This window comes from Oryx dammah, unplaced genomic scaffold (assembly GCF_014754425.2).
Source record: "Oryx dammah isolate SB20612 unplaced genomic scaffold, SCBI_Odam_1.1 HiC_scaffold_20, whole genome shotgun sequence".
NCBI classification, from domain to species: Eukaryota; Metazoa; Chordata; class Mammalia; order Artiodactyla; family Bovidae; genus Oryx; species Oryx dammah.
Window position 1 is genome coordinate 34,719,153 of NW_024070204.1, and position 23,661 is coordinate 34,742,813.

Below are 23,661 nucleotides of genomic sequence, written 5' to 3' on the forward strand. Positions count from 1 at the left end.
TCACCTAATAGATAACACAGCCCTGAAGGAGAAACATACTGGACTCCATAAAATGTCAAAAAAAGAGAGAGGTTGATTTTGTAGATAGGTCAATTTTGTCGATGTTCAAAATGACACACTATTCTTTATAACATGTATAAACATATAATACAGTAATGACAGGGCTCTGCTGTCCAACTCCAGCGCCACACCACACCCCACTGAGAGAGGACCAAGGAAAGGACTTCGTGTCTTGTAGGAGTTTCTATGGCAGACTTCCCTTTCCCAACCAGAATTTGATGAGTGCTCTTTGGTAACAAATTTTCCAGCTGTTCTATCAGAATTCTGGCTAGACTTTCACAATTTATATTAGTGTGGGAAACAAAGAATTCTATAATTAACTCATAGTCCCAGGATAGTGTTTTCCCCTTTTCTGGAGTGCTAGATCATCTTGTATGATGAGGGGTTTAGAGACCCCCCACAAAGGGCTCAATAAAAGTGTATAATGTGTAACACTTCTTTACCTATACTATATTAAAATAAATAGTGCTTTACATATCCTGTATAGTTAGTTCATCTCTGAAGACTCAGGTTCTCCTACAGTTTTTTGGTTTTACATGCTTGATGGTTTCTAAGATCTGATCGTATATATCTTCTGTCTAGTAGTTAGTTAGGGACTTAAAGCGCTATCCATTTATGCTTTGTTTATTTACATAAAGAAAAGATTTATGCTTAGTATCTTTATGCCCATCTCAAACTATTGCCAAATGAAGAAGGGTAAAGTGGTCTGGGTCTGTGTAGATTTGATCGAGAGAGATGGCCTTAGGCAGTGCTTCCCAGGCTTTTTCACAGCCTGGTGCTCATAACAGAGGGTACTGTGTGATATTACAGACAGACCCACTCTTTGCTGGTGCTGACTTGCCTGAGGCTATAGCACCCTAGCCTCTCTCAGCCCCCCAGGACTCCATATCTTGGCACACTTGGTCCATCCTGTGCCCACCAGTAGGGAGTTATGTGAGAATTTTGGGGATGCGCCTGCAGTGAGTGCTGCTTCTAGGTGGGTATTTGCCTTGACCCACCGCCGGTGTCACTCACCCTGGGGACTCTAACTTCCTTCCATCTGTTTGTTTCCTGCTCCTAGGCTGTCATTAATCAAAATAATTATCAGATTTCTTCAGTCATTATTTGTGCCTTTTTTTTTTTTCCCCTGCCTTTGTAAGTTCTTCTCAAATAGCAGACTGGAGCAAACTGACATTTAGTGTTTTGAATTAGATGAAGAAGATTGTATTTAATTTTCTTACCCAAGAGACCTTCCATTTTCTCTGAGAACTTTTTCTCGTGATGAAATTCTTTAGGCGAATTTATTATCAGCTACAGATGTGATTCATTTTGTGCCGAGGACAATTACCAGGTTCCAAATTTTTACTGCTTTAACAGTTACCTTAATTTTAGACCAGAGTCTGTAAATAAACTGACTTTAATAAATGCATTTTCCATGAGTTTGATAGGACTTAATTTGATAATTAAATGCCAGTCTTCAAAAAGTTTTCACCAGGGCTTCCCTGGTAGCTCAGATGGTAAAGAATCTGCTTGCAATGCAGGCGACCCGGGTTTGATCTCTGAGATCCCCTGGAGAAGGAAATGGCAACCCACTCCAGTATTCTTGCCTGGAGAATTCCATGGACAGAGGAGGCTGGCTGCAGTCCATGGGGTCGCAAAGAGTCAGACACAACTGAGCTACTGATTTTCACTTTCTTTTCAAAAAGCATAATTTGTGCATCTGTACCAGATATTTATGGCAGGTATAGAGCAACGCTTTTCCTTGTTTGCTTGTTTTCAACAACCCCTACATTTATAAAAGTGCCACAACATTTTCTTTTCACCATTGGGCTTCTGTCTGGTTTATCAGAGAGAGAATTGTTTGGGGCAGGGAAGAAGGGCGATTAAGAAGATTTTCAGCAAAGAGTGACAATTGCTACCTGTCTGGCCCTCTGATGGAACTTCCTTAGAGTTGGAGGAATGTGGAGGGGAAAAAATGGATAGGCACATGCTCACTTAGAAGAGCAGAGAAAATGTCTTTAATCATTTTTGTTTGAGGGGTGTCTCCATGAAGATCAGGTGGGTGTTGAGGAGTCTTATTTATTGTAGACAAAGGTTTACTCAGCAGGTTTGCTTCCTGAACTTGAAAGGAGTGAAACTAAGCCCGATGGCCCAAGCATACTGCAAAATAATCCAAGTTTGGGAAAAGCAAGGCTTTGGGAGGACAAGACAAATAACCTGGAAAAATTTAAAGCATTCCTACCTGACTCTTCCACCTACTTGGTTCAGTATTTTAATGTGGAAAGCAATTTTTCTTTCTCTGTGAAATAAAGCTGGGTTTGTGCAAATCCAAAGAAAATGATTTCACCAGTACCTTTCCATTTTCATCTGCCTTCTTTTTCTTCGTTGTGGACTCACATCTCAATCTGTGCTCTTAAACTTGGGCATCAGCATATACATGGCCTTTCAGATGTATTGGGCAGTCCTGAGGGCGTGCACAACCACAAGACTGCCTCTACACACATGTGCAAAACTGTGTGAAAGTCTCCTTCACAGAAATGTGTGAGGTTCTTACCTTTGAAAATTTTGGAAAATATTTCTCCCAAGGAATCTCTGAGTTAGCTTATCCATTCTTATACTATATGACAAAAACCAAACATGAAAAAACCAGATGAAGTTTCTTCTACTGTGTGGGTCAGCAGCTGGGAAGGATCAGGAAAGGGTGTTTCATCATAATCATGTTTAAGATATAAAATTAGGAAGGGTGCTGGGCTTCTTTTAGCATGTGAAGTTGAATAAGGGCGGTGTTTGGATATATGCATTACTGACGCCTAAGATGTTCTGCAGGCATTGATTTCTTTTATAGTAACATTTGTGAACTGGGCAGTAGCAGGCTTTTTATTTTATGATTTTAGTAATATCATCTGCTTTTTAGTATAAACTTGCTAGGACTTCTTCTGGGTTAGGTAGGTTTGGAGATTATTTAAAATCTGCAGCATCTTTTCCTTCCTATCTTCTAAAACAGAGCTTTGCATAATTAGGAGGTATAAAGGAATGAGCATGGGAGTCGGGAAAACCTCCCTGAGCATCCCAGCTCCTCTGTGTACAAGTTTTCTGTGACCTTGAGAATGTTACCTTGCTTCCTGCAAGCCTCAGTTTCTTCTTGTGAAATCGAGGTGAGATCATTAGTTTTGTAGTGTTGTGAGGAGTCAGCTACTTTTATAACATAAAGTTGCAGATAACCCGATAGTTCCTTTCCTCCCATGTCCTAAAATACAAATTCATTTCTCTCATTGATTTCTTCCTCTTCTTATTTGCTTCCATCACATCAAGTAAACCAAAAAACCACAGCAGTAAATTATTTGGGGTTTTTATGGTGTTTTTACTTTTGCAGAGGGGTAATTCCAAAGTTCCTGTTTTGGAATCTTGACACTGCTTTTTGTACATGCAGTGTTTTCTTCTTCTCTGCCCCACCCCCATCTCTTTTCTTTGGCTTCTGCAGAGAAGAAAGCTCTCTGTGTTGAGCACTTTAAAGTCTGGTTACTGCCCTGTCATCTTGCTTACGATCTCTAGCACCAGTTACTCTCTGGCTGCTGCTAGAGCTGAGTACTTTGGAGGCAGACTATGGTTCCTGTGCACTGCCAAATTATCTAAAATGACAGTAGCTTTTGGTTCAAAAAGCTAAACTTAATTTTATGTTGGCACGGAGTTCAGTTTAAGCAGTTCAACGAAGCCAGTGGTGGTTCCACAATGCTTTAGTAAGATGAAGTGGATCAGTGTAAGAATAAAATCCTTTATCAATTTAATAAAGCAAATCATTATATTTAAAATATGCAGACTAACTTCAGAATCTCGTTCTTGGCAGTGCAGTGCTTTCTCTTTGGTCTGTGTAGATCTCCTGTCATGATGGTTCCCTCTGGTCCTTTAATTCAGTTGTGTTCTCTGCCCTCCATTCGCTGTCTTACTCAGTAAATCTGTCCGTCTGAATGTGGCAAGCCCCCAGCCGCAGAAGTACCTCTTCAAGAACAGAGGATGGTGGATGAAGTGAATGCACTCTTTCTAAGTAGCTGTAGCTCATTTGTCTTATGATAGCTCCTTGGGCTTCTAGCAGGCACGTGTCCCATTGTTGTTATATAAAACCCAGTATGTGTGTTTGACAAGTTAGCAGCGGGGCAGCTCTGCTTGCTCCCCAGCCTTGCTGCCCTCTCAGCGATTGTTTGGTTTGGCAGATGGCCAGCTCTCTGCTATAAGATGCATTTCCTTGACAGGACAAAGTGTGGAGCCGCATTAGCTGCAAAGTTTACGAAGGTTAGCTAAACACACACAATAAATATTAATAAACAAAAAAAAAGCCCACCCACCTTTGACTTTGAATTCTGTTTCTTCATCCCATGTTTTGGAATCCGGGTAGTATTTGATTAATAACCAGTCTTAGGGTAATTGAGCCTTAAGTATCTTTTGCCTAACTCAGACTGCTCCCAGCGCCCTCATTGGATGCTTGGTGACTCACCACCGCAGTGGATGGTGCTCTGGAATGACTGTTTAGTTCGAGGGGGCTCACTTGCCTTCTCCTTCCTTCCGTGTAAAAAGGAGAGTAAATGAGCTTCTCCATGAGAGCTTGTGCTGCCCAGTCACGTGCATGTGAGGGCGTAGGAGGGAAAGACTGAGAGCGGGAATAGAGATGCAGTGCCCTGAGCTTGGACTCCCTGGAAAGCAGTCAGACGTTGGTCTGTTGGCCCAGCCATTGCCTCTCTCTAACATTTACACCCTCAGCGTAGACGGAGGGGGTAACAGTAACCTGCTGCCCCTGGAAACTGCCTGTTTGGCTGGTGTCTTGGAATTTATCAGGCCTACGTTGTGGATCTTTTCCAATTCTGTACCCTGCTCGCTTGACAACATATTTGAGAACCAGTAATCTTAGACTGCTTAGCCAGACCTCTAGAGAACCAAGGAAGGAAAATAACTTTAGTACTATGTCCTTAAAATTGTTCTGGGGCCAATTATGGGCAGCTGAGATTTCTAAAGACCCTTGAGAGCCCCTCTCACTGTCTTCTCTTGCCCCTCTGGCTCTTGTTCATCCCTCTTTTCTGGCCCACATTGGGAGGGAACTAACCCTCTGTGTTTGTATGGTACTTGAGTGTAATAAAAATCTGGAGGAATCAAATTATTTCTCATAGGCAGTAATGATTTTAACTTGAAAATTGTCTGTCTCCAACCCCACCTAGCAAAGCAATCTATTTAGGTTGGCTGAGTTGTAACTTTTAATTCGTTCCTGCAGCAAATATTTATTAAGTATCAGACGCTAATCTAGGCACTTGAGATCCTTGGCCACACAAAACAGACCAAGAGCAGCCTGTATAGAACATGTATTCTAGTAGGGGAGGCAGACAGGAAACGTGTGTGCGTGCGTGCGTGCGTGCGTGCTTAGTCTCTTCAGTGTGTCCGCCCCCGTGCGACCCCATGGGCCGTAGCCTGCCAGGCTCCTCTTATCTGTGGGGCTCTCCAGGCAAGAATGCTGGAGTGGGTTGCTGTGCCCTCGTTCAGGGGATCTTCCCGACCAATGGATCGGACCCACATCTCGTGGGTCTCCTGCATTGACAGGAGGTCCTTTACCACTAGTGCCAGCTGGGAAGCCCAGACAATAAGCATAATGAACAATAAGTTATATATTATGTTAGACGCACGATTAACAGTAAGTTGTATATTATGTTAAAAGGTGACACATGCTATGAAAACAAGGAAAATCAGGGGAGTTGTGTGGTGCCGTTTCAAATAGGGTGGTCTGAATAGTGATGAGTTAAGCCAAGACTTGAAGGAGATGAGTATTGGCTTGGATGAGCTTATTCTAGCTTTGATGTGAAGTTGTTTGTGACTCTTTTCAAGTTTCCACATACCTGACCTTGATCGTCTAGAGATTTCCAGTGGTCTAGGCCTGGTTCTCACATTAGTCTCAGCAACAGAGCACCTTGTAGTCAGGCTGTGCTTTGCAGACCATGAACTATTGATAAACTTCATTCCATCTTACCAACAAGGCAGTTTTGTTGGGAGAAGAGTGTGACTTTTTCTACACATGCACTGTAAAGTAAGTTTCATGAGCACATGCACAAAGGTGACAGTAACCTCACCCCCCTAGTTGTTAAACTTTGATTTACTGCTTTCACATTTTACTGAAAAAATATGATTTACTATTTTCAACTTTTCCTATTAATATTCACTCACCATTGTATATGTTTTATCATCTTTTAGCACTTGCTAGTAGACATTGAGTAGCAGATACTATAGGTTTAAAAAAAATTGTGGGACGAAAACTTAAAATTGTACAAACCTGCCTGTTTAACTTAATTTTCCCCCTGATGATAGGATAAACACAGCCACTCTGGTTTGATTTTCTCAATAGAACATCTCAACCCTGTTCAGCTGTGCTAGAACCACTATTCTGGAATATTGTCAGACATGAATTAGAAGTTCTGCAGACACTTTCACATTTCTTACATTTCTTTGTCAGTTTCTCAGGAATCTCAGAGTGGGCTTTGTAGCCACCTAACTTCATGCATTTTTTTTTAAAGCAGTCAAGTGGAAGCCAGAATTTCTGTCAAAAGGGATTGCAGAAATTACCAGATATTCTATCTTAACAAAAGAACTAGATGGTTGGGGAGAAGAAGCCAAAAAACATTCAGCCCAAGGTAGATTTAGAAGACAGAAATTCCATGATTTACATTTTAATATTAGAACGTAAGATAGCAATATCTAATTGTACCTTTCCTATTAGTCCTTGTACGTTGCTTGGCACATGAGAGATTCCTAATAATCACTGAATTAATGTTTCCACTCATTTCTTGTTCTATCACAGTGAGATCTGCAGAACCCAACATGTGGTATTTCTGCCTACCAACCTTAGCCTCCTTCCCCCTCCCCCCTTAATTCTATCCCTGCCATCTCTTCCACCTCTGCCCTCTTATTTCAGCAAAAATTAAAAACAGGTTGTAGTTCTCACTGGGAACTTGCAGTTCTTTCTGACCCCAGAACAGCAGTTATTTTCCTCACCAATAATGATTCACAAGATCATAGCTTCTTCCAGTGAACCTTCTCCTAACCTGCTTTTCGTTCAGATTAACATCATCACATCTTTATATTCCGTATCTCTGTTTTACTTCTGCTATTGTCCTCCTGGTTAATCTCACAGATAGGGAGATATTATTCATAGTTCACAAATGTGTGTTGTTCCTGAGAAAGCTTTATGAGATTTGGATCTTTGTAAACTAAAAATAGTAACCACCTGGCCTCAATATGCTGTCCAGAGGGGCATACTGTGTGCATAAAAGCATGAATCGCTGAGATCTAAATCTGCTTCGTTGGTAAAATGAACCACATTATGTGGGTTCAGCATTCCGAGATGCCAGCCTCACATGACAGCGGAGCTGGGAAGGCCCAGCTTCGTGGTTTTGATGCTATCAGAAAAGGAGAGGAGAGAAGGCAGGAAGGGGGCAGCTTTTATATTTCTATGGAGTGTCACAGAGATAATACGTGATAGAACAGAACTCAGTGGTTTGGAAGAAAATGCCCTGAAAGCTACAAGTCATCATCAGGGTGACATTCAGTTTGGTAAACTAGCCATCCAAGTACCAGCAGTCTTCTTTCCCTTTATTTGTGCCGCATGTAGACGATTCCCATGCCTTTTCCTTTCTAGAGCGTCGTCCGCTGCCTGTGGCACCCAAAGCTGAACCAGATCATGGTGGGGACTGGAAACGGGCTGGCCAAAGTCTACTATGACCCCAGCAAGAGTCAGAGGTATTTCATAAGTGTTGCTGGTTTGAGATGGATGACAACAACTGGGGGGAGGGCTTTTTTTTCACCCCTGCTTTTATTTATTTCCCTCTTTGATGGGGATCCACCCTTTTAGAAAATGCAGCTGGCCCAGAGTAAAGCCTCAAACTCCTCATATTGTGCTTTAAAGTGGATTTAGATAGCTCCTTGATCCATACAGAATTCAAAGTGAAAGTTTCCTGGGGATTTGCAGTTCTTTAGCTGAAATGTTGAGTGCAAGGGGGGGAAAGGCCTGCCCACTCTGCATACCACCCTGGACAGTGGCATTAACAGTGATGCATGTAAGGGATTAGCAGAGCAGGGAACGAACCACTCACAGGAAATGGAACCGGCTTGTCTGTTTTGTTCGCTTTCTGTTTGGGCTTTTCTCAGGAACCGTTTGGACATTTGGCAGAGTTGTTCTCTGCCAGCAGAGGAGGACACCACAGACAGTGTCCCCTTCTACCCCACATCTGCCCAATTGCCAAATTTAAGCATACCAGTGTGTTTCAAGGACCAAGAAAACTCACTGGAGGCTCAGTCAGTCCCTCAGTTATTTCTCTTTCCCTTGGGCACAAAGGAAAACGTGTCACCATCCAAAAGAGATGGTCTGTTTCTCTCTATTAAGATACAGTAAGTGATTAGCTAGCTGTTTCTTTAGAATATCTATTACAAAATTCCATATGCTAAATTTACTAGGGTCCCCCCATAAACCTGTTGTGAGGTCCCACATTCTTCTGGGGGGAAAGGAAGCCTGTCCTCTATTAGTGAATATTTATTGACTATAGTTTGGCTCTGCATAGAAGCAGACAGTCCTGTTTCCTTCAGAATTTTCTGGAATTGGAACCTTTGCCCTATAAAATAAAATTATATATTGTGGTGTTTAAGAACAAATAGGATTTTGTTTGTTATTTAATAAAGAAATTAAAAATACTAATGTAAGTAGGATGAAAGGAAGGGGTCCATTTTACTTGAGAAAATGATGAACCCCATTTGATAGCACCCTTTAGAAGGCACTATCTTTCGACTCTTTAAAAAATTTACTTATTTGTATTTGTCTCTCCTGAAAGGGATACTCGTTGTTGCTAAGGAGAGTGAAACATTCTAAGAACACTGTTGGTTAATCCCATACATTCTTGGGCTGTAGCCCCTTGGCAATCCTGCCAAGCTGACTTGGATCCAGACACTTGTACTCTTATATTTGAGATGTGGACAAATGCCACTTGGGCTGTAGACCACCCAGGTTGCTTTCATCTGAGCCATAAACTAAAATTTGAACCCTGTGACCTTTAGGGTGAAAGGGTTGATTAATGTTAATATCTCTAAGATCTTAATTTTAGGTTATTTCTATAGATTTTTTTAAACTAGCCTTTTGTTTTCCAGTTACCTTTCTAACCCTCTCACATAGTAGTAACCACTGATGCACAGACTTGCCTTCCCATATGTTTAATCTCTTATCACCAAGGGCTCCATCTGTTGCCAGTCCTTAGAAAGTCAAGGACTTGGTGAGTTGGTGTGTACAGAGTGTGTTCCTGAAAAGTGTCTAATGCTTTTGACATCGACTTTCTGTTTCTAAGACCAAATAAAGGAAATAATTTGCTTTAACTCCTCTCAGGGGAGCGAAATTATGTGTAGTTAAAACCCAGCGGAAGGCGAAGCAAGCAGAGACTCTAACCCAGGACTACATCATCACCCGTAAGTTTTAGCATGGTCTCTCTGTCATGCATCTGTCTTCTGTTCTAGTGTGCTGTTGATCTCATGGCTTTAGAGACAGAAAAAGCCCTCCAAGTTCAGGCATATATTAAAAAATACCCTATTCACGTGTTTAGGATGGGAGTCATGTAATCACAAACTCCTTCAGCTTCTGTGACTCATCATAGAGACAGGGTTACTTCATGTAACTTTCAACCCCAAAAGGAAGAGCCTAAATTCTGTGACCCTGTGACAGATTGATCCAGAGACCTTCAGATATAAAATGAACTACCCGAGGTACAATCAGAAATCTTATCAGGACAGAGCAGCGTCTCTCAGCTTTGTCACACAGCTTTGTTAATCTGATAGATTTTTGTTTCCCAGAGTCACAGTCTCAGACCTGCCAAGGGTAGCGGCTAGAAAGATCTCAGATGCAGTAGCAATTGCTGTTAGCAGGTGTCCCTGTGGACTTTCTCAGTGGCTCAGTCTCAAGCCCAGGGGGCGCTGCACTGCTGGGTTTTCTCCCTGGTGGTGGGTCTTGTATAAAACTAAGTCCCTTGGAGCTGGTGATGAGTAAAAAGATCCCATGGCATTTTTTTGCAAGAATAGAAGTGTTAAAGTCAGTGTCAGAAGCAGTCTAGCTCATGTAATTACACATGGCCTACTTAAATTCCTGCAGTCGTTTGAAGTGAAAAGCTATTTTTCCCTCTCCTAAAAATACTATTGTGTCATGTTGCCCAACAGAGTGATGGGTGGCTGTGTTTCTCAGCTCCCCTAACTCAAGAGAGGCATATTTACTGGTGAGTGATATGGTCCTGGCCCAGGCTGGCAGTGTGCATTGAGGATGGCAGGTACTAGAAGTGTTTTTCAGGTGTTATAGCTATTTCTGTCATTCACATTATAAATTTCCTTTAAACCCTTATTATTCCTTTAATTCTCCCCTAGTTTTCTCTTTTAAAGAAGTTTTAATTTGCACGTAAACATTCAAAGACATTATTCTGGTACTTGTTGTGGTCATAAATAGATATTTAATTCTTTCCCCAGTAGTCTTCCCCTCTCCACCAGAATATGACACTGTTTCCCTTATAAATTTATATTTTCTTTTATATTCTGAAACTTAATTCTGACATTGAGTGAACAACCAAGAGCAATTGGACAGATGTTACTCTCTGATTTTTATTCTTTTGTCGACCACATTGAAAAAGGAATAAGTCCCTGTTAAGTCACCACGTCAGGAGATTCAGTCACCTCTGTGCATTCAAGACAGCCTCTCTCCCAGTTTCTGTGGGATAAGTGTCCCTCCCTTCTGGTTGTTCAGTGTTGTCAACCATTCCTGAGAGGTGGTCACAATTCAGAAATGTGTGAAGTGATTCCAGGGTTTATGAGGCCTCTGAGGAGACCGAGGCTGACAGCAAGCTGTTGGCATTATTCACGTTTGGGTCCTGTAAGAAAAAAAGTAAGAGGCAGTTCCATTAAGTGTTTCTTGTCAAAACCACAGAAGTTGTTTAACTGCTGCCCATGGTCTGGTACATGGGGAGCCTCATCAGTGTTTCCGTGACGGTATTTGACAATATTTCCTGAGCGCCATTAGTTGCCAGGAAAGGTGAACAGTGTGTCTGGTCTCAAATGAAATTGGCTAATTGGTTGCAGTAAGACTGTCTTTTATTATTAGATGAAGCCCGTCATTATGACTTCCATTTCATCTACGTTTAGTCATGCTCTAGCTATGTTTTTGGATGGAAGGGTTATTATCATAATGAAATTTTTCAACTGTGACTTCTCCTAGCTCATGCCTTGCCTATGTTCCGCGAACCTCGCCAACGGAGTACAAGGAAACAGCTGGAGAAGGACAGACTGGATCCCCTGAAGTCTCACAAACCCGAACCTCCTGTCGCAGGCCCAGGTGACTGATCTAGCTAGTGACCCGCAGAGGGGATCATTGAGGGCCAGGGTGGGGTAATCGAGACAGAACTTGGAAGATCTTTTGGGCCTGGATACCCGTCTTCAGAGATTTTTACTAAATAGGATTTTTCAAACACCTTCTTTTAGCCTCCGAACTTTTTGCTTGAAGAACTGATGCAGAAGCCCAGTGCATAAAACTGATGCAAACGGAGCTGCTGTGCTGAAGCAGAGAGGAAGCCCAGAGCCCTTCTTGGTCTCCAAGTCCTTTAGGTGACCTCACTGGAGCTCTGGGGCTCCTTGGAACTCAGTGTTTAAATCACTGCTCACCATACTGGCTTAAAATTCAACACTGAATACTTTGGCCGAAATTTAGGCTAGATTAGAGTTCACAAAAGGCAGAAAGAGGCCATCATTTAGTTCTGCGTTATTAAAATAGAGCTGCCCATCTCCCTAGAAGATGAATAAAAATCCTTAGAGTTTCTAAGAAAGTAAGGCCAGAAGAAAGCAAGGCAGCATCAGCCATCATACAGCCGCGCCTTTACTAGAATCCCTTTCTCTGTTATCAGCTGCACAGTCTCCGTTTGTTCTAGGTTCATAAGCTTATATCACTTATGACTTGTTTATTCATCTGAACCTGACTTTTGGACCTCTATGTCTTGGGCCTGCCCCTTTAGCACTGAAAAAAATCTCCTATAACCAGTCTCAGTTTTTCCCCCATTTTCTCTGCCATCGTCCTCTAATCAGAATTCCTGTATAATATTCTGGCCTGGATTATTAAAAAGCCCTTGTAACTAGGTACTCTCTCAGCTCTCTCTCCTCACTACTACCTGCATTCATCTTACAGCTTTTATTCCCAATTCCTGTAGTTTCCATATTGCTGCTGCCCCCACATCTTCAGAAGCTGTGCACTGTCCAGTTGCGTGCCCAGAGATTCAGTTCTCTACAGTCTGACTCTCAGCCGTGTTTGAGCTTTACACCTCACCTCTCTCCTGCTCCAATCTTCTGATATGACTGTTGGTTCATTCCTGCCCCCAAATGCCCGTTGAACTTCCCTCTTTCTATACTTTTGTATTTAAACTATTCAGTTCATTGAAAGTAACCTTCTCTGTCTTCTGACTTCTCCCAAGTTGGATGTATTTCTTTCAATAGATCCCCTTCCCGCATCAGCCTGAAGAGCTCTTTTCTTCTTCTAAGGGCTACTGATATAATAGTTACTGGCCATACAAATTCTCTGGCAGTTTTTTCCTTCCTGATAAAATTAATCTTTTAGTGCTACTTGACTTTTCATGTGGTGTTTTGTCTTTTTTCCTCTTTTTAATCTCCTTGAAAAGTCATATGTCTTTTGAGTACTGGGAACCAGGCTAGCAGTTGAGGGTTCAGTGGGGAACAAATTCCTGCCCAGGTGAAGCTTCCTGTCAATAGCCATTACATATAGTAAAATAATGTCAATCAGTCTATTCATCTTACTTGTTTTCTTTCCTACAAGGTCCTTGGAAGATGGCAAGCCCTAAGATAGTCTTGTTTAAAACTAAAATAGCATCTAATGATTGTTGGTTATTTTTATTAATTGAATTTCATGTATTCATGCCTGAAGAATTTTTTAAGGCATATACATGGCAAACTATTTGTATTTCTTCCTACATTGCTGTCATTGTGTAAGTTAGGCAACTAAAGCATAATAAAAACATGTGTATTTTAAAATATTATGGGGAAGTTGAGCTTTGGTGATGTTCCACTTTGGTTGTGACTACCTTAAATGAAAGCAGAAAGGACGATACTCAAGTACTCTTCAGTGTGCTTCAAACCAAAGTCTGTAGGAGCCCCAGAAAGCTTAAAACCTTGATTCTTCACGGAATGTCAAAAATCAGGTCAATCTGAATCCCTGACCCTACCCTGTCATTCATTTAACCTGTAGCCTGGGCAGCCAGCAGTGAAGGATTTTCAACCTTGTCAGATAAGCCCAGACTATATGCTCACTCTGTTCCTGATTTGTTTTCTTCCCTTTGGAACAGGTCGTGGTGGCCGGGTTGGAACCCATGGAGGCACTCTGTCTTCATACATTGTGAAGAACATTGCTTTGGACAAAACTGACGACAGCAATCCCCGGGAAGCCATTTTGCGGCATGCCAAGGCGGCCGAGGACAACCCGTACTGGGTTTCTCCAGCATACTCCAAGTAAGGAACCAGCCTTTTAAAATAGAACATTTCTTATGTTAACAAATTGGGTAGAACACAGCTTTGCGGTTCTAACCTCTCCCTTTCTTTTTTGTTCTTAAGCATCAGAAATAGGCCAGGTACTAATGGTCCAGAAACATAGACATTTGTTTATATCTGAGGACTCTAAAATTCTAAATTTTTAAACTAGGCCACTTCCATCAGAGTTATACCAGTATTCTTGCCTGGAAAATTCCTTGGACAGAGAAGCCTAGCAGACTCCAGTCTATGAGGTCACAAGAGTCAGACATGACTGAGCACTCACACAAACCCATTCCGGGGGTTCCCTGGTGGCTCAATGGTGTAGAATCCACCTGCCACTGCAGGAGACGTGGGTTTGATCCTGGGTGGGGATGATCTCCTGGAGGAGGAAATGGCAACCCACTCCAGTATTCTTGCCTGGGAAATCCCAAGGACAGAGGAGCCTGGTGGGCTACAGCCCATGGGGTTTCGAGAGAGTCAGACACGACTTAGCGACTAAAACAACAACAAAACAACAAACCAGTTATGTGAAACTCATTCTACGTGTGATTAAGAAAAGAAAGGAAGAAAGAGAAAGAAAATCCTGCCTATATGCGTTATCTTAGTTGTGAAAGCTGCTCTGTCGTCTCCAGCTCCCTGCCGCCCCATGTATATACAGTCCATGAAGTTCTCCAGGCCAGAACACTGGAGCGGGTAGCCATTCCCTTCTCCAAGAAGTCTTCCCAACCCAGGAATTGAATCTAGATCTCCCGCATTGTGGGTGGGTTCTTTACCAGCTTAGCCACCAGGGGAGCCCAAGAATACTGGAGTGGGTAGCTTGTCCCTTCTCCAGGGGATCTTCCTGACCTAGGAATCAAACCAGGATCTCTTGCATTGCAGGCAGGTTCTTTATCAGCTGAGCTATAGTTAGGGTTAAAAACAGGAGAAGGAAATAGCAACCCACTCCAGTATTCTTGCCGGGGAAATCCCACGGACAGAGGAGTCTGGCATGCTGCAGTCCCTGGGATTGTAAAGAGTCGGACACAACTTAGTGACTGAACAACAAAAAGCAAATGAAGAGGAACAGTTTGTAGGATCCATTATTGAGGATTAACTTTTATTTGTAGAGCTGGTTTGTAAGTAATACTTAACACAGGCAGAGTAGAGCCTGCCAGTTGAGAGTCCCTCAGTTAGCTTAACATGGGTGAACTTGTAGTGGTTAGACTTACAGAAAAATCATAAAAACTGTACAGAGAGTTGTTATATGCTTTTCACTCAACCTGCCCTGATGTCAACACTTTAAATGACCATAGTACATATGGTAGATTTAGTCCTAATTTTTTAAGGAATCTCCATTAATAGTCTTTTGAGCTTTGCTTTTTTTTTTCCACTTAACAGTATGACCTGGAAATCACTGTCCATCAGTTCATAGAGTTCATTCTCATTCTTTTTCGCAACTGCGTAGTGATCCACTATGTGGCTATACACTGATTTATTCTGCTGCTCTCCTGTGTGCGTATTTAGATTGTTCCCAGTATTTTGCAATTACTAACATGGTGAACTCAGGGCGTTGGTCAGGGAGGCCTGGAGTGTTGTGATTCATGGGGTCGCAAAGAGTCGGACACGACTGAGCGGCTGAACTGAACTGAACTGAACATAGTGAATAAATTTGTGTATGTGTATTTTTGTGTTGTTAGAAGTAAATCAGCTTCTTTTTTATTGATGTTTTTATGTATTTCTAAAGTTTTCTCTTTGATTATGAGGAAGCTGATATTTATATGCTGGGAAAAATCCTTTATAAACCAACTCAACTTACGTGTTATACTGATATTGAGCCCCTATATGCGGATCATTATGATCTATGGATACTTTGCCTAACAGTAAAACACACTGTCTTAGCTTGGGTTCCTTAGAAGCAGACCTTGAGAAAAAGACCCCTGTGAAGATGACTGAAGCCAAGAAAGAGTACAACATTAAACAGAGTTCCAAGAAGGGTCATTTTCCTTAGTATCCCACAGGGTGACCCTGGAGACCCTGGTCAGGGGCACAGTAACTGGAGTGCTTCACTCCAGCATCCATTAGTCATTGGTGATGGCTGGAGGTGGAACTGGGGGAGACACTTAAGGTACTTCCAACTCTCTGGGCCTCCAGCAAGAAGACAAGGAGATGGATGCCACCGCTGTGAGTGAAAGCACCCTGCAGAAAAATGAGAAAGCGATTTGAGGGCCCCTGGTGGGGAGCATCATATCCTCCACTATATGTGTTGTAGCAGAGCAGATTTTATTGTATGACATCAGTGGTGGATGTTCACAACATGTACGAATAACCAGACAAGACAGATGGAACGTCTCTGAACGGTTAGTTGGATAATATCACAACAGCTAAGAGGGTCATATCAAGGCTGGCCAGCTAAATAGTTTGCATTTAGCCTTCATTTGTATCAGATCTGTGTGCTATAAACTAATATGTGTCAACACATCCTTGGCACTCAGATATGCTTGTGGGCTTATGGATTATGCCTCTGTTGACACTTCTGTTTCTAATGGAATAGTTATTGTCTATTACCATTAGGGATTTCTTATACTTCAAAAATTTGTTTAGAAGCATACCAAAAATTATCTGAGGAAAGAAGAGTAAACAGAGCCATAGTTTAAAATTTGCCAAACATAGTTAAGTATCATTTCGATAGTGAACTGCTCCAAACAGACGTACATACATTTGTACACAGAGTAGATTGTTGCAGTGTCTCCACAAATATTGAAAAAATGTCATTTGCTGATTAATGATTGATATTAGCATGAGCTTCCCAGGCGGTGCTAGTGGTAAAGAACCCACATGGCCAGTGCAGAAGACGTAAAAGTTGTGGGCTTGATCCCTGGGTTGGGAAGATCCCCTGGAGGAGGGCATGGCAACCCACTCCAGTTTCTTGCCTGGAGAATCCCATGGACCGAGCCTGGTGGTCTACAGCCTGTAGGTTGGACATAACTGAAGTGACTTAGCACGCATGCATATGTTAAAATCTTCTCTTTTTCTCCCTGTGAGCTTTCTGTTTATGTCTTTTGCCCTTTTGTCTATCTGTCCATATATTAAGGAGCTTAACCCTTTGTGTGTCATGTAATCCAAGTATTTCTACTAGTCAGTTGCCTTTATTTCTACTTTGTTTATGACATTTTTCCCCCAAGTGAAAAAATTGATTAAATGTGGTCAGACTTAGAGGGGTTTGTTGTTGCTGTTGTTTAGTCGCTAAGTCATGCCTGACTTTTTGGCGACCCCCATGGATTGTAGCCCACCAGGCTCCTCTGTCCATGGGATTTCCCAGGCAAGAATATTGGATTGGGTTGCCATTTTCTTTTCCAGGGGGTCTTCCCAACCCAGGGATCAAACCCAGGTCTCCTGCATTGGCAGGTGGATTCTTTACTACTGAGTCACCTGGGAAGCCCCTGAAAAATTATATCACACACAAATAATTTCCAACATTTGTACCTGCTATTTCTTTATCTTATCTAATTGTACTGACTAGAACTGCCAGAACAGTATTAAATAATAAAAGCAATAGTGTACATCCTTTTCTTAAAACATGTGTAATCGCCCTTTTTGTAGATGAAAAAAAGTCAAATATTGGCAATTTCATATTGTTCAATTTAATGGTATCTCTCCATAAAGCATAACAACTTTTGAAAACACTCACATGCAAGATGTTAGAGAAGATTCAACAAAGATTTACGGAACACCTACAATGTGTCAGATATTGTTCTAAGTTGTGGTTTATGGATTTTATATTCTGGTATACAGAGACAGACAATAAATAAATCCGTAAATGTTAGATGGTAGCAAGTGCAACGAAGAAAGATAAAATAGGGATAAAGGGACATAGAGTAATCGGGGAGAGAGGGGCACTATTTTCAGGTATAACGATCAGGATAGAACCTCTGCTAAAGTGGTCTTGGACTTGAGTGGAATGAGGGAATGAGCCCTGCAGGGATCCTAGGTGAAGAAAACACTGTGTGGAGACTAGAGGCATGTTGCTCTGAAACAGATGCTGAGTTTTATTGAATTCCTTTGTCATGAATTTCTGCTTGTTGTGTTTTTGTTTGGGTGGGAGGTTTTTCTGGCCACACTGTGTGGCTTATGGGATCTTAGTTCCCCAACCAGGGGACCAGAGATGGAACCCTTGACCTCTGCAGTGGAAGCTCAGAGTCCTAACCACAGGACTACCAGGGAGTTCCCTGTGTACTTCTACTTTGATCAATGAATATGATTAATCATATTACAAAATTCCTAATAGTGAATCATCCTAGCATCTCTGATATGACCCTCACATGCTTGTGGTTTGTTCTTTGTCAGGTGTTAGGCTGCCTTCATAAAAACTTCATGTGCTTTCCTTTTCTGTATATACTCTTGAACTGCCTTGTGTACCATTAAATCTATTTGTAAAAATTGGAGAGATGGTGAAACTGTTGAAGTCGGGTGCTTTTGTGGAGGAGAGAGTGAGTAGTAATTCCTTAATCTTTCTCATGCTTGTCTATCCCCTCATGGGAAGTAGACTCTTTGGATTTTCTGACTTTTCTGAGTCTGCTTGGTAATTAATATTTTCTTGGAAAAAAATTCGTCCACATTTTCAGCTTTCTTTAAATAGAGTTAATTGAAGCAGAGATTGATTTTGTTCATTGGTTACTCTTACCCAATGGCATTTTCCTGCATCATAGGTGGTTTAGTATTATTTACAATTGAATAGTAATGTTAGCCTCATAGCAGTTCTGCAAAATGGGTTGAATAGATACTGTCATATCCTTACCTTACATGTGAGGAGACTAACAATTTACAATTGAAACTAGAATTAGACTTCATTTCTCCTAATCCCTTGTAGGGCTTCCTTTGTAGCTCAGTTGGTAGAGAATCCGCCTGCAATGCGGGAGACCTGGGTTTGATCCCTGGGTTGGGAAGATCCTCTGGAGAAGGGAAAGGCTTCCCACTCCAGTATTCTGGCCTGAAGAATTCCATGGACATGTGTAGTCCACAGGGTCACAAAGAGTCGGACACAACTGAGTGACTTTCACTTTCCCTTTCTCTCGATCCCTAATTTAATGAGCTCTTCAGAGGTCTGTGGTCTCTCTCAATATACACTTTCCTGATGCTACGTTTTGCTCCCATCTCTTTCCTTCCATTCAGTTTTGTCACTTTACGTTGATTGCATACTAAGTTCATGGCGCTGTCTGTGGCATGTGATTTGTTAGCCTGAATCGCAGTGCAATTTCTCCTCTGGTCACCTGCTAGAGTATACTATTTTACTGCCAAAGAGCAGAGTGTTTGAAGGGAAGCTAATATTTAAAAGGATCTTTTCGTAAAGGTCACTGTAATTGAGAATGTGTGTCTGATTGTTCTTCTTCACTGCAGTTGATTTGTGTCAGTGATGAAGTGAAAATTTACTGTGTCTTGCATTATCCCAGAAAAACACAATTATTGACAGATATTACACAAATCTGCCTGCTTGCCGATGACATATACTCACCTTTTCTCTCCAGTGATAAGAACAAAGAGCCTTTGAACCCTTTACCTTTATTTTTGAGTACTGGAGTTTCATTCCTGGCACTCGCAATCTAATAGCCCTGAAAGTTTTAAAACACAGCAGGATCACAGAGGACTCTGGTTTAGCTACACATGGGCAGATTCAATTACAGTTTCTTGTCAAAAGATGTTGCTGTAGGGAGGGGAAGGGAGTTGGCTGGGGAAGGGGCAGGATAAAGATCCAGAATGCTATTAGCTTACACATCCCCGCAGATAGTTGTGTGTGGGAGCCTGAACCCTGGCCCGTAGCCTGATAGCCTGACAGCCGTGGTCACTTTTCTTGCCAGTTCAGTTGCCATTAGTGCTGGTTCAGTCAATTTAATTTTCAGTGTGCATGTCTCATGTGATGCAGGATACATGGATATGTGTGTGAGCATTAATTTTATATTAATAACATGAATTGTATATTAATATAATTTTATATTGATTAATATATTAATTAATATATTGTTGCCATCTATAAAGGATCCACTGAAGTCATGTTGAGTTACAAGGCAATATTTCAAGAGGTCAGTCTTTGAGTGAAGAGTTGTGTTAGGACGAGACATAAACCCATAGAGAGAAGTATAACTTTTTTTCCCCTGAGTTGTGGTTACCTGACTGATATCACTGACCACTGTATTCCTATGTAAAGGCCAGTGTTTCTCAAAGTGATTTTGTGGACTGTCTGTGTCAGAGTCGAGGGTGGGAGTGGGAAGGTTAATAATGCAGATTTCTAGACTTTACCCCAACTCAGTTACACTGAGAGATTGGAGCTGGGAATCTGCATCTTAAGTTCTCCAGGTGATTATTTTGCCCACCAAAGTCTGGTAAATAATTTTTAAAAGTAATTATGTAAAATAAACCACAAGTTATTCACCTTTTAAAACTTCAAATGTATGAAATAGATTATTTTGATTATAGAAATACATACTGAAGACAAGTTATTTACATAGAAGAACATTTCCCCCAGGGTTGTTTTTTTAATAGTAAGCTGCTGTGTTGTATTTAATATGTAAATTATTTTATCAGATACATTCTATATACAACTTTTGAAAATATAAATTGGGGAATAAAGGATATGGTAATAATGACACTGCTGTTATACCATGCCAGTCATGTTTAAAATTCATATATATATATATATATATATATTATTCTTTTAATCCTCACAACAATCCTATGAGAAAGGGATATTATTTTTCCAATTTGGCATATGAGGAAACATATAACTTGACCAAAGCCATACAGGTAGCAAGAGGCCGAATTGCGATTTGAACACAGGTAGTCTGGCTCCAAAGCCAAGCTTCCACTTTTGAGTACTACAGCATATTGCTTGTCATCACAAAGCAACTGATAGTAGTTATTGGAAAAGTTGAATAATAATGAAGCCAAAAAGATTACCGCGTGTGCCAGCATGGCATAGTGGAAGAATGCTAGTCTAGGAATCAGAAGTCCTGGGGTTTAGTTCCTGCTCCAGGGCTCAGTTAACCTTCATGAGACTCTTTCCCCAAGTATGAAGTAAGAGATTAGGCTACACTAATGCCCAGCTTTGGTGCATGTTTTCAAATAGAAATTGTAGCACACCATTACATACATTTTGTAAAAGTGAGCTTAGGGAGGGCATTGATGTTACCTGGGCTGTCCCAGGCCTGTGTGCTCTTCCAAGAGTTAATCATTCTAACTTGTTTGCCCACTTATTGATAGTGGTTTTAGAAGGTTCTTTTTGTTTTGTCCTCTATTTTCTCTCCCAGTTTCCACAGGTTTCATGTATGTCCCTTTTCCTCCTCACCCAGTCTTGGAACTCTCGCACAAGCGTTATGAGTCAGCATATCCTGTTTAATGAGTCTGAGATATGTTTAGGTATTTTCCAAAATATTCTATCTTCATTTTCTGAAAAAGATAGAACATTCTTTTTCTTGTTTCCTCTCATCTTAGGCATCCCTAATGTGTTTTATGTGTAACTGAATTACCTCGCTGTATACCTGAAACATTGTTAATCAACTATGCTCCAATACAAAATAAATATTTTTAATAAATAATAAAAATGATCTTTGCTTAGCTCTTCACCAAAAAGAAGGGACCATTTCAAGTGGAATCTTTTGGTCAAGGCTTTATTTAATCCTCATAATTCTGCAATTGTGATGACTGGGTCAGAGTTCATCTGTACCATATTCATTCTAACAGGGTTAATAAGTGTGTCAGATTTTCAAGTCATGGGTATAATTGACTTTGGCTTTGAGGTTTTTGCTTCGTAATAAACAATGGGCCCTGAGCCAAAAAAGCTTGTGGTTTACAGTCACATACCGATGACTAAATATTATAAATGATTTCCTCTCATACTCATTCTGTTACCCTGGAGCTCGCTTTATGCTTTTTGAATGAATCATATCAGGAGAATATCCATAACTAAAAAGAATTTGACCTGTCAACTTCCCATTGCACCCAGAGACACTTTGAGACTTCTCTCTGGCCTGAGCACTTGAGGAGGAGTGTAGAAAGCCTAGGTTAGAGCTTAGTCAGAAGAGACAGCCTTTGAATCTTTGAAAGGGCACTTTGAATGTCTTACATAAACACTATATCCCAAAAAAATGCCCTTTTGGAAGATTACAGGGAGAATTTTTATTCATTACTGACTGTTCTACGCAAAATTCCTCTGGATGGAAAAACTGAAGATGGTTTGAGAAGCACTGCTTCAAGTGTGGCCCCAGGTTGGAGGCTGAAGTTTTTCTAAGGTGCCTCCTTTTTATCCCAGGAAGGGGGTTTGTTCTTCCCCGTTCCCAAAGTGGAAATGAGGTGGGACTCAGCTTCTGTTGGGCTTCTGTCATTGTTCTGTTCACGCTATTGCTGGAAGAAGACTCACTTTGTACTAATAACTTTGAGAATTCAGTTTAAAAAACGTTCCAAGAGGAACATTCATCAGCAAGAAGTTTCAGCTATTCAGAATTTATAGATTTGAGAAAGGCATTTTTACTTAAGCTTTTATATTTACTTCATGAAATATTAACTATTAGCAAGTGCAGAATGTTACTGAAGCTAAAACAAAGCAAAAAAACCATCACCCCTCCTCTGATTAGTTTATTTAAATGTTAGCGGTAATAACTATATTGCTGTCTAATCTGCTCTCCTTTTCTTGGCAACTCTAATAAACAAGATGACACATATAGTCAAGTGAAAAATGTTTACTATTTGCCAAATGAGTTAATCACACTGGAAAATAAAATTTTCACATCAGCCTTCTGTAAGTTTATTTTCAGTTAACACTTAGAAAAATGGGTAAGTGTGGGCAGTAAACCGGTGAAACAAAGAGTCTGGATAAAGTTGGACACTTCACTACTTCCTAGTGAGGCTTATTAGCTCATCCCCCCTCACCTATTGAGTATGTGTGATGCTTGGGCTTAATGGAATGTTCCCCTTCCTTCCTTTTCCTTTTATAGGATTTTGTTTGGGGCGCCTGAGGTAAATCTGCTATGAGACTGTAAAGTTTGAGTTGACCTGTCTCTTGAGAATTCTAGAGGAGCTGATTAAACAGAAGACAGGAAATCGGTGGTTATAAAATGCCCTCTTGAAGCATTAGAGTATATTTCTTGCACATTGTTTACTTATATGTATATTTCCCTAGTTGCTGCCATGTCTTCAGTGCCCCTTTGGTTTAGTTTTTCTACTTTTTCCTCATGGAAGCACCCAAAAGAGTCTGTGTTAAGACCAGTGTATGAATTCCATTTCTTCAAGCTGTCCAGAAAAGAATCCATTTTTTGTGGTGACAAGGTTAGAAGGGGCTTAGAGGAATTTTTGTTGTTTATGTGTTGGTTTCCTATTGGTTTTAAAAGTAGGAATTTCTGGACCAGCTTTTAAGTATTTTCAAAACATTTTATCTTTTTGCTTGTGTCATTTTGCTCGTGCTTGACACTCTTGATTTATTTTTACAGATGTTTTCTATGCCAAGGGCAAATTAGGCCGCCCCCAGGGAAGAAATTTCCTGGTTATGTTCCTGACTCTGCTGGAAGTTGCCTAATCACCTCTGTTCTTCATTGTCTTGAAAAGTGACTAAAGAAGTCTGTTTTAAATGCCCTAAATTATCCTGAATTGATTTTTTTTTTTTTTTTGGTCTTCCCTTTGTATGTATTTCCAAAAAATCTCAAAAGAAAAGCTGCTAGAAATAAATTTAAAGATAAAAATTGCTGGCCAGAAAGAAGAGCTGCAAGATTTAAAGCTATAATTCTCTCATTTTGCTTCTATAAAACAGTGGCATTCCCTAGACTGGACAGATACACTCATTGCGCTAAGTCTAGTAATATGTTTTGAAGAACCTGGTCTTTCTTCAGCAGACAACATACAGTTCTTATGGAACGTGCTGACCTGTGTGTAAGAATGTTGGTTTTGCAGGGGCAGGATGGATTGGCACGAGGGAAACTTCCTTCCGTGGGCCATATCTCCCTTCACCTCCCCATCCCATTCTGAGAATTAGAGACTGCTCCTTAAAGGGTGGCCCTGTGAGAATGCAAGCTCAGACTTCCTTCACCGAGC

General features: G+C 41.0%; 1 protein-coding gene across 3 annotated transcripts in view; it reads left to right on the plus strand.

Moving 5' to 3' along the window:
• Positions 1–23,661, plus strand: part of WDR70 (WD repeat domain 70) — a 273,577-nt gene that overhangs the window by 244,533 nt on the left and 5,383 nt on the right. For all 3 annotated transcript variants that reach the window (XM_040262355.1, XM_040262354.1, XM_040262356.1), the window contains 4 exons: positions 7,706–7,806; positions 9,437–9,516; positions 11,300–11,416; positions 13,428–13,590. In XM_040262355.1, coding sequence (XP_040118289.1) covers positions 7,706–7,806; positions 9,437–9,516; positions 11,300–11,416; positions 13,428–13,590 — 461 coding nt within the window. The remainder of the gene's footprint in view (positions 1–7,705; positions 7,807–9,436; positions 9,517–11,299; positions 11,417–13,427; positions 13,591–23,661) is intronic.